Source organism: Neopsephotus bourkii, unplaced genomic scaffold (genome assembly GCF_033783945.1).
Source record: "Neopsephotus bourkii isolate Nb327-2 ecotype Australia unplaced genomic scaffold, CSIRO-AGI_Nbou_v1 NB_1120, whole genome shotgun sequence".
Classification (NCBI taxonomy): domain Eukaryota; kingdom Metazoa; phylum Chordata; class Aves; order Psittaciformes; family Psittacidae; genus Neopsephotus; species Neopsephotus bourkii.
This window is the reverse complement of record NW_026901606.1, coordinates 4,089,156-4,104,250: the sequence shown is the minus strand read 5'-3', so window position 1 is coordinate 4,104,250 and position 15,095 is coordinate 4,089,156. Positions and strand designations below refer to the sequence as shown.

Sequence of the window (15,095 nt, the reverse complement as noted above, 5' to 3'; positions counted from 1 at the left end):
CTTTCATGACAACACAAGGCCCATAAGAAGTCTGAAATGCATCTGTGCACTCAGATTTCACAGTGGAACACATTTCAGTATCGGGCAAGTACTCAGAAAACTTCTCAGTCTTAAGGTAAAAACGTTTTCTAAGAAGAACAACTAATTAAGAACTGTCTGTACATACATCTTTTAAAGAGAAGTTCACATAGGTCATTGGGTAACCCCACAATACTGCCAGTTTAAGAGGGTGAACCACAACGAACGCCTGCAATAGTTATAGTCAAGCCAGATCCAGAAGGCTGATTTGGAGTTTAAGTTTCCTGGCTTACTGGATGCAGTGACCACATCTGTCAGTAGCAATTCACATCTGTCCCAGGACTCCCTGACTTTTCTGCAGTCCAAGCAAGTGCAATTAAGTGTGGCAGCAAAACTATGTATTTTCTGTCTGCTCATGCCTAGATATGGACTGGAAGGTTTTAAGGAGGTTAATCCCCCAGCTGACATGGACACAGAGTGGTCTAGCTACTGTTGACATAGGATCAGCTCCATGGGGACCTCAGGAGCTAGTTAATGGGAACATAAAGAGAGTGCCTTCACGCATCCCTGTCCCACTCCCACCTCACATTTGCTGTTTATAAGGGGTGTATTTCATCCAGAAGTAGCAGAAATGTCTGACAGCATATCATTGCTCAACACAGCTTTAGCAGCAATAACTGGCAGACAAAATATCTCGTTTTATTGCAGATAAATGCATGGTTTTCTTCAACTTAAGGGTAACAAACTATAGCCTCCAAAGACTTGTCATCACAGATGGTTATATTCTACGAACAGGTTCAAAATCAAACAAACTTTGTTGCCTTTTATTCCTAATGCACTCAGGCAAAGTTTAATCCTCAAAAGGAAGCAGCTGGGTAGTCTACCAAAGATAGACTTTTTTAACATTATTCCCCTCTTTTTATATAACCATAGGATGAACTCCTTGTATAAAGTATCTGTTTCTTCTGACTCCCCCACATTTTCATACAGGCAGCCTATCATTAAGTAGTTAATCAAAGTCAACACATTGCCTTATCATATTATTCTTTATGGCTGTTAAGCAACCATTTTTTGCACAAAAGCCCAGCACCCTATGCTAATGCTACAGGAAGCTAAACTCTGTATGGCTCAGATAACACAGAACAGGTCCATAAATGCAATCGTTGGCATCATATCAGTTTAGTTTTCCCATTAAAAACAAAGAACACAGCCCCAAAAGGCAAAAATAACTGAACTAGCCCATTGCCTATATTCACCGTCTTATCTAGAGAATACAACTGATCATCTTCATCTTTTCAGTGTATTTCCATTGTTTTTGAGAGCTCCTCCTCTTGTCAAAGTAACACACTCTATTTGTAACTACCAATTAAGTCAGTTTATTTTTCCACAACATGCATTCACTAGCCAAAATGTATTTCCCAGTGCGTTCCCACTAGCTGACAACACTCCTAAAATTCAAACTTCACATCAGTTTATCTTTTCACCAGACTTCAAACTGATTCTATGTATCTTCTTCTCGACATCTCTTTCTCAAGAAGTATCACAACAGTACAGCTTATAGTCCCTTGAATTCTCCAATGCAGAGACTTTAGTAGTCTGGTATGTCCCTCAGGAAGGCTACCAGCCCAGTACACATGCTTGGAGGTGAGTCTGGACCCAAGCGGACTGCAAACCCAAGCAAGGGGCAGCTGAGCAACTCCAAGGGCTGGAGGGAGGCCAGTAGAAGCAGGCAGCAGACACAGAGCAAAAGGCTGAGTGCAAAGCTTGGCATTTTTACAGTGTGTCCTATACAAAAGGATAGACTTCTGATCTCAGAAGAGGTGCTCCAGAGCTGACAGGATGGACTACCCAAAGGAGCACCATCTCACTTCAAATATAAGTTGTTAACATTCGCATGAAGCCAGCCAGAACAGAGAAATCTTCCGAACAGATTCTGTAGTAACAGTTGTCTCAATGATCTGGTATAAAACAGAGAAACTGGACACGCAATATAAAACCCCAAATTTATCCTAACAATAAATTGACAATAAAAGTTGCTTTAATTGCATCATTGGTCTGCAAATAATCATACAGAGTTTTTCTTCGTATTGAAGAACAAAGACTTAGGAATAGACTTCCTGAAAGGATCTGATCTTGGCACAGAATCAATGGAAAGAACACTAGGACAAGAATATGAAAACTTGTTTGCCAAAACACACATGAAATCTCTGTACGCCTTTTTTCTTTTTTGGTGGGAAAATGCATAAAATGCTAGTACTAAATTCAAAAAAGAAGAAAGTTCCAGACTGGCTTTTCCCAGAATGTGGTATTTTGGACCCACTTAAGAGCTTCACTGGCTGTGCAATGACATCTAGTGGTCTCCCCAGACTGGCACCCCACACCCAAGCACCCCATGGCCCAGGAATGGAAGAGCCAGAGGACTACAGGCACCCCTCATGCCGCCAAATGCTCTGACAATACCCTTATCAACTGCCACTCCACTCCATTGCCATCAGAGTGAGTTACTCAAACTGCTCATTATCCACAGAGATTCTGACAGTTGTCATTGGAGGAACTGGGACAAGTGTGACTAGACTGGGAGACATCCCTCATTCAGAGACAGATAGCAGTGAAGAAAAAGCATGCACTTGTTAAAGAATCCTAACCTCTACCCTCAGCAGGCTGTCCAGCTCACCTGGAAATTGATTCTACCAGTTAATCACAGGACAACACAATTTTCAAAGCTCTCTGTTTTGCACGCAGTTTTCAACACTACCTGTTATACTCAGGAATTTAACAGGCTACTGCTACTATCAGTTCTGAAAGGTTTTAACGGATACAGTTTTACCTTCCTGGCACAAAAGCAGTAAATGCATCGCAGGTGACAAACCTCCACTTAAGAGCAGGAGCAGCACCCTTTAAAGGCTGAAAGATGCATCAACTGGATGTTAGTAAGTCCTAACACAGTGTTACAACCACTACCCATATCCTCCTCTGAGACCCACACTCTTTAACCACCAGTTTGGGTTAGGACAGGGAGTTACACTTCTTTTAGTTCAACTAAAAATGGATGGTTATCTTACTATGCTGTATACAGCATCCTCTGTGCTAGGCATGCTTTAGTAACAGTACAGCCATCTTGAGAAACTTCATATCTGCAAGACCCATAAAAAAATCTGTGTCCTTCCACATCACAATTCAGGTTTCCATTTTACAGTCTGTTTACTTCTCCTTTGCCAAGCTGCTATGAAGCAGAGAAAGTAGGCAAGAATCTAATACTTCCACATAAATGAATTCCAGGGAAGAGATGAAGTTGTGAATCTTCCCAGGAACAGCTCACACAGGACAGTCCTAGCTGTACTGAAAGATAATGTCTTTCCTTGAAACTCCTCCTGCACTCCTGGAAGTTTAATTAGTATATAGAAATGACAGTACCTGCTCTCAAGTGTTCACAGTAGATGTGTTAAGAGTAGATGTGTTTATTCCTCTGACTCATAGTCAGTCAAGTAATCCTGATTAGGAAACCAAGATAACAAACATGAAGGTAAAACATATTTTTCTTCCCTATGTATGAAAAAAAAGTCCAAATCATTTTCAGCAAGGACTGCTTTTCTACTTATGCAAGTGTAACTCTTAACTGCTCTTGATAGATTTTCTAACTAGGTGATGCAGAAACTGACAGTTTTTAAACAAAATGATCTCTTCCTTAGAGGACAATTAATTTCAAAACAACCCCAAAACTTTACATTTATTATTTTTGAAGACACTGGCTTCATTGAAACTCTGCATAAAGGAAAGATGGCACAAATAGTACTCCCTGTCTTGTTCTCCTGACCTGGTCAGAGTGATGAATGACGCCTGCAAAGCGCAGCACAAGCAGCAGAGAGAACGCTGAGCAAAGGTTGCTCTCACCCTGACAGCATCCTGTGGTAATAATCGATCAAAGCGATGAACTCCCTTAACTCCTTCACTGCTCAGCATCTTTGCGTGTACCCAAACACAAGGGCAGGACAATGTGAATTCAAGCCTATTAAATCCTGTTCAGGACTGCTCCTCTACCCTTCCACACAGAATATAATATTAATGGGTCATAACGAACAACACATCTTCACTTTTACTGGGAAACATCAGAGTCCACCGCTTGTACAGGGAGGAAGCAGGACTCCAAGACAACACCAAGCAGAGATGATCACAAATTCTGCAAACACTTGTGCATGAGCTAAACATGGAGCTGAAGTATAAGCAGGATCAATACTCAGGTCTGTTTAGAATGATTTCCATTCCATGCACACGCTGATCTTAGAACACAGCTTTTACTTTGTTGAGTACTACCAACATTAACATTTTCTTTCCCTATAGGCCTGACTTAAGCGTGTTTGCATTTTGGGAAGTACTGAAAAGATTTACAGACTAATTTTTATAAATGCTAAAATACCTGAGGCTCAAAGTCAAGTCAGGATGGACTTGAAGAGCTTAGCATGTTTCAAAAAAGTCAATCTCTAGACTCTGGATTTGTTTTGGGAAAGGCCAAAAGGAAAGAAAGCAGATGGGGAAGGAGAGGAGGAGACCGAATATTTGAGCTCTACCACCATGACCAGGGCAGATACTAACAATGCTCTTATGATTTAATGATACTTATATCACATAACCCTCTCCAGGCAAGCAGCATTCCCCTCAAACTTAAGACCACTTGCAGAGTAAATCCAATCGTGAGCTGAGAGAGGCACAAACATAGGTTGCACAGCATCTGAAGCAACATGAGATTTACTCGCTATCTATAATCCCCTTATGAGTCTGTCTCATTAAAGCAGTTCTCTTAGTAAGCCATCTCTTGTTGGGCCTTTCTTACCGAGATCTAGAAAGAACATTGCACTGACTGTCATCTACCCCAGCTGGCACAGGACACTACGGTTTGTGTCTGACTGATCTAACTCTATGTTGAGAAATCGATTGAACTCCAAGTCACAAAAGAAAGGGTTATTAAACTACGCTGACTGGTAAGATTTATACTGATCCATTAAAGCAGTCGTTTAAGATTCAATATCATAATGCATCCAAGTCAGCACTACTTGTTCCCTACAAAATTAGACACTACCAAAAAAAAATATAAATAATAGTAATCCATTTATCACTAGGAAACACCAAAGATAGAGTTCAAGCTAAAATAATGGAACTATAGAATTTAAATTCATCAAATAAAATCAATTCAATCTAACAGTGATCATACAGAAGATTAGATCTTCATGACAGACACTCTCTCAAGAAACAAAGCCATAAACTGAACTACACTTCCTATCACATATGAAGGCAAGAATCGTATTGACTTCAAGCTCCAAGTTCATTTCAGTGAAAAACCTGAGAGTGTATTTCTCTCCTACAGATGTAGGAATACTTACAAAATACCCAGCAAATCACTGAGCTGCTTCTAATCAAGAGCAAACAAATATAACAGAAGAAATCCCATATATTTACTGTAGTGTTTACCAAGTCATTCTTATCTGTTTGAAAGGGATGAGGAGATCAAAGACTAATTAAAAACTCAGAGAAAGGTAGGTAAGAAATGCAGGTGAAAGCACAACACTCCATATTATTTCTCTTCTCCAGTAAAGCTCACTCAATACCTACAGTTTTCTGATCTAGTTGGGAATTCACCAAGAGGCTTCTCTTGCAACTTGACCATTATCACTGGACAAAATCTTTCTGTTCACAAGTCCCCCTACACACATAAGACGGACCTTTGTAGAATCCTGACACATCTGCTCAACTTCTTACGTGTGGGAGACTGCAACTTTACATAGCAGCTAACTGGAAGTAAAATCAAAATGAGCTCACACAACTCCCACACATCACCTGAGTGGACAGTAACCTCAAGTCAGAAAACTGTGGGATTTTTCCAAAAGGACAAACATTTGACATCAGTTCTATGACACCACAATTTTTTCACTCAATTCTCCCACTGCTCCTCGCTCTGCTCCTGTACAAGGACTCCGAGCCTGGCCACACAAAGCAAGTCACACCTATCCCGCTGCCAAACCAGAGGGAGAATACATAAAATTACAGATTACCTTGCAGAATTAAAGCTCTTTACTAGTTCATCCAATACCCGGTTATTTTTCAGGTCAGATTCTGAGACTGCCTGTTAAAAAGAGAAAGAAAAGGGGCAGAAAAATAACAAACAAGCCTTCAGATGCAGTGAAAATAACAAGTACCCAGAAAATGTTCAGGTGATCAATAGTCTGTTTCTCAGATCAATGCCTCAACTATCTCTGCTGAACTGCTGTGTGAATGAATATGCATAAAGAATAAACATTTTTCCTGAAAAATACCTAAAATAACTGCCTGAGAACTGCAAGTCTGGGAAATGATAGATAATAGATTCAAATGAAGCATAAAGCTAAAGAAAACAAAATCCAGTGCACCCAGTCTCCGACAGTTCTTTATCATGGCCCAGCCTAATAGTGTTGAATACCAAACCAAGGATCCCATGAATGTGATAAGCACCTTAATCAATGAGGCCTGAAAACAGATGAAGGGAAATGTTAATCTTCTGATTATTGAATGAAAATACGAATTATGAGATGGGTTTGGGCCTTCAATTAATCCATTTTATACAATTTCTGATTTTTATCTCTCTGCTCCCTTTGTTTCAAAGCTTTTATGAGTCTTTCTCATACCAATACCTGTGATTTTTAAGAAGGCAGCAGTAAAATGCCCTCTGCACTTGTTTGAATGTTTGGAAACTGGCAAAGCTACAAACAGATCTGCGTTCCAGTCTTGAAAAATCTAGCCTGGTTCATTCTTTAGAAACACAGAAGAAAATTACTTATATTTTGCCAATATTCCTGAAGCGCTATTCATTAGTTTTAGGTAGCCTACCATTTTTAGAAGTTCAATAAAGCCCAACTGGTTTAAGATGAAAAGTTAGATTAAGGCCTAGAATAAACTGCATTCTCTTTTCTTTAATCAAAACCGGGCCTCCAAGTCTGATTGCAATAATAACCAACCTGTAGAGGAGAATGAACCTGCCTCTACTGCTTTCCACATTTAACCCAACTCTCTTGGCAAACACCTCTCCCTGGTGGGTAACACAGCCCTCTCATCCCCAGAAAGGCTACACAGTACAGTCCGTGAGTTTTAGGACTAGGTTGGTCTGTGGGCACTTCCAAAAACTCCTGGAAAGATGAAGTAAGGCCATGGAAAATTTAACTGCTTAAATTTCAGCACTCATGTTTTAAACAGTGATGTATTTTAATACTAGGAAGCAATGTTAAATGTTTTGTGACAGACTGTGTACACAGCTCTGAGCCAAAACCAAGGTTTGATGCTCCATCTACTTCTGCCTATGCTGACGTAAGAGTAGCTGAAACAGGAGAATTCCAGTTGCAAGTGCACTTTGCCCAAAGGGCTGCTCACCAAAAGAAAAGCTAAGAATATACAACCAGAATTATTTAGCACAGTTCAAAGGAAAAAGCTCCTGAAATTCACCAAGAAATAAACAGAAAACAAGCAGAGGAAAAGACAACCAAACACTCACCACACAGCATGTTGGGCACTGAGGTTTGTAGGACAGAAACTTGCGTATACAAAGGGAACAATCTGGAAAAAGGAAATACGAAATTTATTAAGAGGCATTCTTCCAAATGTTCGGTTCAACATCCGTAGTAGTAGATTTTCTTTTCTGTACAACATATGCAAACTATACTGCAACACACCAATACTGAAAACACACCATTTTTCCATCAAATTAAGACTGCAGCAAACAAAAGCCAATCTGTATTTTATGCAAGGATCTTTCCACATTTAATCTCAGTCTCTCTGTCAATAGCAGATGTTTACTTTCATGTCTTTAACACTTAACTGTTTCCCTGGAACAGCAGTTGGATTATCATCACATGATGCTTCAATAGACTCTGGTGAATTATGCCATAATCTTCATTTTGTCACAGTAAATTCTTGCAATTAATCTACTTTCTCTACTTATCCGTAAGCTTTCATACCACTTCAAGATATAAAAAGTCTCATCACACTCTAGCAAAACAGACATTCATTTACTATATCATTACTGGACAGAGCCTTAGCACTAACACACTTAGCAACAGCTACCTAAGCAGATACAGTTCAAAACCCTTCTATGAAGGAGTGAGAGAAACAACAGGAGCATAAATGCACCAATTTGACACTTAAAACCACAAATCCATCTAACTACTCAAAAATTACATTACATATAAGATGTGATATGGAGGGAGAGATCCATTAAAAAAAGAGAAAGCTTTACTTGTATGAAGATGAATCAAATTACAAATTTGCCTGCCAGCATCTGACACCCAGTCACCTTGGGTAAGCAGTGGGACTGACCTCTGTTTGCAACCATCGCTGCTCATAGCCAAGGGCAGCTGAAGCACATTTGAGGATAATAAATCACATAAGCTCTTAGCCTTAATGTTGTGCTTAGGGCTGGCTCTAGGCCCATGCAAAGAAGACTACAGATTCACAATTCTCTGCTCCCTGTCCCTTTTCTCCTCCTCTTCCTAGGGGAGGAATGGCCCCACCATGGCACAGGATTTAGCCTGCCATTCCTTGGGTAACAATACAGGTCTCTGTCTACTGTAGGTGGCACATACACTGAAAATTAAATGGCGCCACAAAGTTCATTTTCATCTGCTCCAACAGACCAAACCCACCTCTAAGCCTGCATCTACCAAACTAGTCACAAGACTCAGCCACAGCACCATGTTTCAGTACATAAAGAGAATCCCAAAGTACCAATTTAAGCTGAGCATCACTGGGTCTCAATGACAGAATGGAATTATGCAAGCTGCTTCCAGGAAGTTACAATGTCTGTGGAGTTTAAACTGGAAGTAACAAGCTTGTGAGAAGAAAGGAATAAAACAAGCTCAGCACAAGAAAAGTCAGTAATGCCACAATTTATAAACCACGCACTGAATACCATAGGTGTTTTTTTTAAGTGAGCAAGCAGTTCTGAAACCTGCTTAGCTGGAAGCACAGTAGTAATTTCAATAGATTTAAAGAAAGGAAAATCATGGGTGACAAAAGGAGCTCACTCCAGCAGCTATAGCCACTTCTCTACAAGCAAGTCAAACACATCCAGGTTCCCCTGACAGCCTGCCAAGCTACACTGGCCCCAGGTCAGGGCTGCACTCGCTCAGAGCTGTGCTGGGATAAAGGCCCCAGCTTCAGCACATTCACTGGGGTTGGTGGCCTGCTCACAGCCCCAGCTCCATCCCTTGCTGCAGGGCAGTGCCCTGATGGCAGAGACAACAGAATGCAGAGCTCAACCACCGCCAGCCACCAGCCCCTGGCTGGTTCCAGCTGCCTGGGCTCTGCAGGGGAGGAACACACTTCCACATCCCCACGCCAGCAGTGATGCCCACAAGAAGCAGCCAGGCAGAAATAACCTCCTGCATCATCTCAGCATGAGCCGACCAAGCTTGTCCTCCCAGACTGAAAATACAAGAAATCTCAGGGTCACAATTCATTCTTCCCTGAGGAGATGTCCATATTAAAGAAGACATTTATCTTCAGGTGCTTTTTATGTGTGAAAGAAATATGAATGGCACACCTATTCTGCCACTAAAGATACAATCCAAAGCACTGTGAAAGTTAAACAACCACCATTAAGAGACCTACTGAACGATCCCTGCCACCTGAATGAGCAGAGGAGGAATTCCAAGTGGTTATAGGTACAAACAAATTATAGATGTGCCTGGTGATGAAACCATTAAGAGAAACACAAAAAGATTTTGTAAGCAAATGTATTTCATTTTTATCTATTGACAAATAATTACTCATTAATGGTAGAGGGCTTTTTGCTCCAACTGTACAATGTCAGTGGATAGAAGAGATTACACAGAGACAATAGAGTAGAAAATACTTCAAGAAATCTTGATTTATCATGGAAAATTTAGGCCTTTCTGCAATTTTCAGGGTGGAATTAAATGTGTCTTTTCAAAGTCAAGGCCTTCTGAACTCAGCTGTGTCATAGGCAGGCTCTAACACCAGCTACTGTGGAGAATTATCAGTGCTCCCCACCAGAGATATGCTGTTTTCAACGTGATAGTTTTGCCAAGCTAAACTAAATTTCATTGCCCAACTACAATGCCCTCCTTCATGTAAGGAAGAGGAAGTGCTATAGTTTCTGAACAAAACAATTATAACATTTATTTTAACATGAGAAAAGGCAATGAACTTCCCCCTAATCTGGCTTGCAGAAAACTGCTTTGCTACCACATTCCAGCAGTTATCAGCCTGAGGCAGACAGAGCAGCATGGAAAATTTTGGTCATAACACTTAATGCTGTCTGCCATACAGCTTCGCATTTTGTTCCACCCTCAAGATGTTATGAAAGATATTTAAATGAAGAATTGTAGGAATAAGTGGCATTTAAGAGCATTAATCCAGACGACAAGTGTGCTGTCAGAAGACTGAAACTGCACAAGGAAAGACTGCTGCCTGCTTTATAGCTTTCACTTAGTGGCAAATGTCCGTGCTGGCTAAGCCACAAGAAGAGCTACATGTTTTATAAAGGATGGGTAATCTGCTCTACACACCAGTAAACAATAAATGGTCAAATGATGACTTGTCTCTGAAATTCTAAAGGAGAAAACTCTTTTTGAGACATTTTTCAATAGTTTTCTGTCACTTGGCTAAGGTGCAAGAGGATTTTGCTGGCCCACAGGGTCCAGACGGTTGCTCTCCAGTCTTGGGTTTCATGGCAAAGATGTGTGAAGACAAAACCATTCCCTCAAAATTTCTTTGAATACACCTTCTTCAGCCCTACCTGACTGCCTTAATCTGTTAAGTGAATGGCAAGTTAGGCTCACCTGGAATCACAGGGCCAAGACACACTCCCTGGAACATAAGGCAATGTGCATTTATATGAAATACATTGATTCAAAACTCCATAAAGTCACAGGATAAAGGGAGGAATGACCCCACCACCCCTGGATTGACTTGCCACAATTACCTTGGCTCCTCCTCATGCAATTTTTACTAGAACTGCTGTTTCTGTGCAATGTTTTATAAAACTCAAGTAAATTTAAACTGCAACCATCAAGTCAATAGTGATGTATTAACTGTCATTCCATACATTAATCAAGGACAGGAGGCACAGATTTACAGTGGAAAAGAGGCAGCAGTTGTGTGATGACTTCTATGGACGTAGTACTCCTGAAGTCAGTACAGGAGGCAGTAGGATAGAGTGAGTCCTGCAAGAGCAAGAAACTTACAGCCCTTCCAGTGCAATAAGTAACGGTGTTCTTCACACTGTACTTACAGTTGTGTGAACACTGTGGGATGATCATGGCTATGCTCAAGTAATCGAAGCATATCCCACACCGCAGCAAGTTATCCACTGCCTGCAAAGGAAGAGCAGGTCACCGAAGGGCTCGCACCAGGCAGTGTTTCGCTGCCCGCCCTCACACCGAGGACAGCGCAAACCGCCCTCACCGGCCGTTAGGGCGGCTCACGGACAGGAGTGGCGGCAGGCAGCGCTGCGGCGGGGCCGCGCTCCGATCGGGCCCGCTGACGGCCCGACGGGGCCCGGAGGAGAGGAGCGGCCAGAGCCTTCACCCCGCCGCCGGGGAGAGACACGGAGGGCCCGGCCCGGCCTCCTCCGCCCCGCGTACCCGCCGTCTCGCTGACACCCCGGCCGCCATCTCTCCTACCCGTCCTCCCTCCCGCCGTGCCCGCAGCAAGCCCCGCCGCTCCTCACGCACCTTCAGCGAAGACAGGCTCGCCGGCCACAGCGGCTCGGGCACGGGAATTGGCAGGGCCATGGCGGCCGGCCCGGCCCCAACCTACCCCGGCCTCCCACTTTCCCCGACCCCGCCGGCCGCGAGTCCAAATCCCCCGCGCCGAGCCCGGCGATCCGTTAACGGCCGCGCTTCCGGCGCGCTGGGGCTGCCGGGAGCTGTAGTCCGGGAGCCGGGGCCGGGGCTGCTGAGGCCGGGACCACGCCAAGGGCACGGGCTGACCTCGCTGGGCCGCCGCGAAGCCCGCACCATCCTCTGCCCCCGGTAAACGGCACAGAGGGTAGGTGTCCGCCCGCAGCCCTGGAGCTCAGTACCAAAGGCTTGAGTAGCGTCTTAGAGCTTCCCGTGTCACAGCTAGAATACATCCCATTTGATAATGACTTGTGACTAAATACCCACTTAAAACTTTAAGAACCATAGAATCCCAGACTGGTTTGGGTTGGAAGGGACCTTAAAGGCATCCAGTTCCAACCCCCCTGCCATGGGCAGGGACACCTTCCACTAGAGCAGCTTGCTCCAAGCTCTCTCCAACCCGCCCTTGAACACTGCCAGGGATGGGACAGCCACAGATTCTCTGGGCACCCTGTGCCAGCGGTTCATAACTGAAGTAATTTTTCAGCTCCAAATGCATCATCTACTGGGCATTGTTAATACTTTCCCTTTTTAAATGCATGTGTGGAAGTTAGAACATCCCCAAAGGAGCTAAACTGGTGGCACTGATTTCTAGCCATTCATCCTGTTCCTTGAACTCCCAGGGACGGCTTGTGGATGCAACACAGTTCTCTGGCACAGTGATAAGTTGTTTACTCAGGTGACAAATGAGATGTGTCAGGGAGTGATCCCATGAGCTAGACAGGACTGTTTTCACCAATATTCTCCAGGAGATGTTAATTTAAAAACCATCCAAGGCACTGTGTCAATGAGGTGTGAACAGTCCCCTATCTCACTTCCCTTCTGCAATTAACCTACTCCACCACCTCACCATCAGTCCTGATGTCTTGCATATGCTTCTCCGTACAGGTGTATGTCAGCCCTTTGCTATGGGAACGACCTTCTCAGTAGATGTGTACAGGGCTGTGCTGGGTTGCCATGGAAATGAGAATCATTACTGTCACCTCTGCCCTGGGGCTGGCCAGGCTCTTTGAATTCAGCAGAGGGGATATCACAAAACCGATGTTAAAAATACATGGCCTTATGGATGAAAAACATAAAAATAGCAGATAACAATGACTGTGGCTGAGTACTGCCAATGGGCTTTCAGAAGGTTTAATAATTGCCTGAGAGTTGGGGAAACTTAGCACATTGCCAGAGTGTGTAGGATAAAATTGCAAAACAGGTTGCCTATCTCGGTGCAGTTCAAATGTCAGAAGCTGTTTACCAAGGCTGGCACCAAGACTGTGCCACCAGTGCTCACACTGTCCCCATCACACACGGTGTCTGCCAAGGGGGAACAACGGCAGTCCCTTTGCGGTGCTCTGCTGCAATACACTGATATATTCCACACTGTCATGAATATTCCTGTTGATTACATGTGTCGTAGCGGAGGTTTCTGCACACAAACACACACAATGCATATTTAACTGTTTTATATGTTTATCTGCAGAGCAGTAATGCGTCTCTTTGCTTCCTTCCTTCCTTCCTTCACGGGTTTGCTTTAAGCCTTTTTGCAGCTGCTGGTGTCCCAAACATCTGAAAACTGATTTTTCCTATGAGACTTTGTAGGAGGGTAATTTCCACGTCTTATTCCTGATTTGTGAGAGTCTCATTTTTGAATCAGGTAAAATAAAGTCAAGCTCCATGAACTGGCACTCAATAATTCTTATATATATATATATATACATAAAAGGTACTCCATGGCCTACACAATGGAGTAGGTCAGAAGAAATGTTCATAATGGTATCTGCTGGCCTTACACACTATAATGTCTCTGAATGGATCTGCTTACTGTCTGACACTTGCCAAAAGTGCTAGAATTTACAGTATAATTTCATTGCCATTTAAGTGACCGTTCCTTTCACCTTAAGCAATCCATTTCTTCTGCTTTCTCTGCGAGCTGTGAAAAAATCAATGTATCAATCTCTTAGTGTTCCTTTCCAATTTCCTGTTCTTTCCTCACACTCACCGCAGATCCCATTCCAGGTTTGCATGCTTTCTGACATGAGCTTATTTGTTGGCAATTAACTCATCCTTCCTAGGAATGGACACAAGGGTTTCATTACTACAGCAACGTTTACTTTTTGTTTTGGTAGACAGATGAACAGCAAAGGGCAACAAGTTTATAGCTGAGCACCATCCACACAGGCTGCTACTGAATAAACAGCAACTTAAAACTATTTCCAATATAAAAGCACCATATAAAAATAAAGCTGTAAAACCTGTGCTTTCACCTGAGTCCTGTATGACTCAGAAGTTAGAGAACATCCATCTTCTTGGGCAGCGTGGCCAAACTATCCCTGTAGCCTGTAGAGAGGGAGGAATGTCAGGGCTGTGGGTTGCGCTGTCTCACAGGCAGTATCCATCCTGCGGTGCCTCCAGGGACAGAAGTGGAGTGGCACGGATGGAGGTGGGTGTTGTTATCACCCGGGGTCTCACACCACAGTGGGGCAGTTGTTGCTTAGAAGCATCAAAGGACATCTCAGTTGGAGCTCTGGCTGGAGGAGCTGTGGATGCTCCCTCAGCCTTGGTGACTACAAGGACACGGTTATTTGGGAGCATTTTCCCCGCGGGATGCAGTCCTGTGGGCTGTCCTGCAGCAGCTTTCCCACTGCAGGGAGAGGCACCGGGAAGCCAAAGCCTCTCACACTCCTCCAGTCTGGACTGCCAGGAGGATTTGGTCAGGCAAAATGCTCCCGCCTACTCAGCTGGAGCCTGCTTGAGCATGACGGGTCCCAGGGAGCAGATTTAAACCCAAGGACTCCTGCAGGGTGCGGACAGTTATTTTCCTCGGTAGGAATACTTCCTGCTATCACATTGGCATTTTTGTATCAATACTAAACTAGTTTATTTTGCTGAACTACCACTACAACTTGTTATACACAGAACACCAAAACAGAGAACATATACACTTCCCCCAACCACCTCAAATATTCATTTAAATTAAAACACCAGTACCGACCAACCTGCATTTCTGTAAGCTACGTGCCCTGTTCTGTTAGGAAAAAGAAATGTATGAAAAGCTTAGTAGGAGGTAGAGCAGCCTAACGTGAAGCAAATCTCCCAAAGCTGCTTATTTGCATAAGTACTGTTGAGACAAAGAAAATGTCTAAGTGGAGTTTAACATACTTCCCAGCTGGTTACAAACAACTTAATAATGTGAAGAAGTGTTTG

The 15,095-nt window shown here is 43.2% G+C and overlaps 1 protein-coding gene across 1 annotated transcript in view; it reads right to left on the bottom strand.

The window, feature by feature from the left end:
• Positions 1-12,017, bottom strand: part of RAD18 (RAD18 E3 ubiquitin protein ligase) — a 54,974-nt gene extending 42,957 nt beyond the window's left edge. The window contains exons 1-4 of the mRNA XM_061362504.1: positions 11,733-12,017; positions 11,291-11,372; positions 7,532-7,593; positions 6,063-6,133 (exon numbers count right to left, since the gene is read on the bottom strand). Coding sequence (XP_061218488.1) covers positions 6,063-6,133; positions 7,532-7,593; positions 11,291-11,372; positions 11,733-11,792 — 275 coding nt within the window. The 5' untranslated portion in view covers positions 11,793-12,017. The remainder of the gene's footprint in view (positions 1-6,062; positions 6,134-7,531; positions 7,594-11,290; positions 11,373-11,732) is intronic.
• Between the last annotated feature and the right edge of the window lie 3,078 nt (positions 12,018-15,095).